Below are 2,895 nucleotides of genomic sequence, written 5' to 3' on the forward strand. Positions count from 1 at the left end.
AGAAAGAAATCTGCATAAGACATTCAAAACCAACAAGCCTGCTATCCCAGCTATCCCAACCTGGTTAGCCCCCTAAAAACTCTGATTTTTAATTACAATATACTCCCATAGAGACTCCTTACAATGCATTTAAAACCAAAATTGCCTTTGGATAGAAACTGTTTCTCAGGCAGCTAGTCCTAGTCTTTATAACCCTGTACCTTCTTCCAGAAGGCAGAAGCTGAACGAGATCATTTCCGGGGTGTGCATTATCCTGCACTATCTCTGCAGCTTTCTTATAGCACCTGGAAGCGTAGAATTTGATCCAAGGTGGGAAGAGTGCACCCAGTTATTCTCTCCACAGTCTTTACAACCCTGGACAGCATTGTTTTTTCCCTGACCGTGCAGCTCCCAAACCACACACACAGACCATAAGTTAACACACTCTCCACAGTACAATGGTAAAATGCCATCAACAGCTCCTTTGAGAGATTGTTTTTCCAGAGGATTCTCAGAAAATATAAAAATCATGGTTCAGGTCGTTGCCATTCCATGTCAGAACTTCTTCCGATGGAGAACCCTTCCAAATGCCTTGAGGATCTCCTTGGTCTTGATGCTGTAGATGATGGGGTTCAGCAGAGGAGGGACCAGGAGATAGATGTTGGCCATCAGGGAGTGAACCAGAGGTGGAGCATGCTTGCCAAACCGGTACACCATAGACAGGCCGATCATTGGAGTGTAATAGATCACAACGGCACAGATGTGGGAGACGCAGGTGTTCAGGGCCTTGAGGCGGCCTTCCTTGGAGGCCATGCTGAGCACGGTCTTGAGGATCATTGTGTAGGAAAGGACAATGAACAGGGAATCAAGGCCAAATGTACAGAGCAAGACAAAGAGCCCATAGAGGCTGTTGGCGGTGGTGTCTGCACAAGGGAGCCGGATCAAATTGGGGTGCAGACAGTAGGGGTGAGCAAGCACATTGGACCTACAGAATGGCAGCCTCCTCAGGAGTAGAGGCAGTGGGGCCAGCAGGATAATGCTCTTTGCTGCAATCCCTGAGCCTATCATGGCAATCCTGAAGTTGGTCAGGATGGTGGTGTATTGCAGAGGGTTGTAAATGGCTATGAAGCGGTCCAGGGCCATCGCCCAGAGGACCCCTGAATCCATGATGGAGAAGCAGTGGATGAAGAACATCTGGCTGAGGCACGCATCCAGCCCAATCTCCCTGGCATCAAACAGGAAGACACTCAGCACCGTGGGGAGGGTAGAGAGGGAGACCCCCAGCTCACTCACAGCCAGCATGCAGAGAAAGAGATACATGGGCTTGTGGAGGCTCCGATCCTTCACAATCACTAGGAATACAGCACTATTCCCCAAGACAGCAACCGCATAGGCAAAGCAGAAAGGGATGGAGACCCCGATATTTCCAGCCTGCAGTTCTGGGATGCCCGTGAGGAGGAACGTAGAATGGAGAGAGCTTTGGTTTCTGAACAGCTCCATGGTGAGCTATCAAGTTCTCCCATTCAGCAGCACCTGGGTGGACATAAGGGAGGGAAAGGCCTCATCATCAACATGGGAGCTTCATAGAATCATAGAAATGTAGAGTTGTAAGGGACCCCAAGGGCCATCTACTCCAACCCCCTGCAAGCAGGCATCAGAGCTAGGGCATCTCTGACAGATGGCCATCCAAACTCTATTTCCAGTGAAGGACAGTCCATCTCCTTCCAAGGGAGTCCATTCCACTGTTGAACAGCTCTCACTGTTTACTCAGCATCGCCTTCCGTGCAATTTGAATCCAGTGTTTTGGTCTCTGGAGCAGCAGAAATCAAGCTTACTCCTGTCAGGAGTTCAGCCTGCACTCTAATAGGATCCTGGCAGAGAAACACGCCCGACTGGCATGTTCTCTACCTCCTGGTCTTTTGTTCGGGAGCTTCAAAAGCTTTCTTCAGCCTGAACATCACAGCGACCAATGCCAACCGACACCGGCACACTTAGGGATCTGCAGAGTTTGCGCATCATGCGCGTGACAGACCTCAGCAACTCCATGTCTAAGTGGTGGCGGCTGTTTTTTGTCCTGGCGCTTTCAGTGGGGAAGCCCACGTTTTACCAGTGAATCGGAGCAAACAGCAATCCACTTGCTCTGATTCAGCAGTGAAACACAAGTTTTTCTTGTGGGGGAAGCCAGGACACACAAGAAAAAACCTCGCTCAGACATGGAGCTTTAAAACCTTGGCCTGGATAAAATCTGGGTAAGCCCTAATACTGAAGCATCTCAATACTCAGTACGTTTCCGAGCACAATTCAAAGTGTTGGTGCTGACCTTTAAAGCCCTAAACAGCCTCTGTCCAGTATACCTGAAGGAGCGTCTCCACCCCCATCCTTCTGCCTGAACACTGAGGTCCAGCACCCTCAGCGGTTCCCTCATTACGAGAAGCCAAGTTACAGGGAACCAGGCAGAGGGCCTTCTCGGTAGTGGCACCCGCCCTGTGGAATGCCCTCCCATCAGATGTCAAAGAGAAAAATAACTACCAGACTTTTAGAAGACATCTGAAGGCAGCCCTTTAATGTTTTAACAGACTCTGTATTTTAATATTTTGTTAGAAGCTGCCCAGAGTGGCTGGGGAAACCCAGACAGATGGGCGGGGTATAAATAATAAATTGTTGTTGTTGTTGTTGTTGTTATTATTATTATTATTATTATTATTATTATTATTATTATTACACCCTCTTTTAAAAATCCCAATAAATCCCAATAAATAATGGGTACCAACGGACATTCCAGAAGGTTTTTTAAAAGAAAGTGGGTGCATCTGGCCCATTTGACCCCCTACCTGCAACTTGAAACACTCCAGAGCCACAGCCCATCAATATTCAGGCCCATTCCATACCTTGGCAAGGTTCTCTATTATGGCGATT

The 2,895-nt window shown here is 48.3% G+C and overlaps 1 protein-coding gene across 1 annotated transcript; it reads right to left on the reverse strand.

The window, feature by feature from the left end:
• Positions 1-534: 534 nt before the first annotated feature.
• LOC310760893 (olfactory receptor 51I2-like) lies at positions 535-1,479 on the reverse strand (the record flags this gene model as incomplete). Its single annotated transcript, XM_083610110.1, has 1 exon — positions 535-1,479. One exon carries the CDS (start codon positions 1,477-1,479, stop codon positions 535-537), a length of 945 nt encoding a protein of 314 aa, XP_083466236.1.
• Between the last annotated feature and the right edge of the window lie 1,416 nt (positions 1,480-2,895).

The sequence above is a fragment of the Podarcis filfolensis genome (genome assembly GCF_964270895.1).
Source record: "Podarcis filfolensis genome assembly, chromosome: 4".
NCBI lineage: Eukaryota > Metazoa > Chordata > Lepidosauria > Squamata > Lacertidae > Podarcis > Podarcis filfolensis.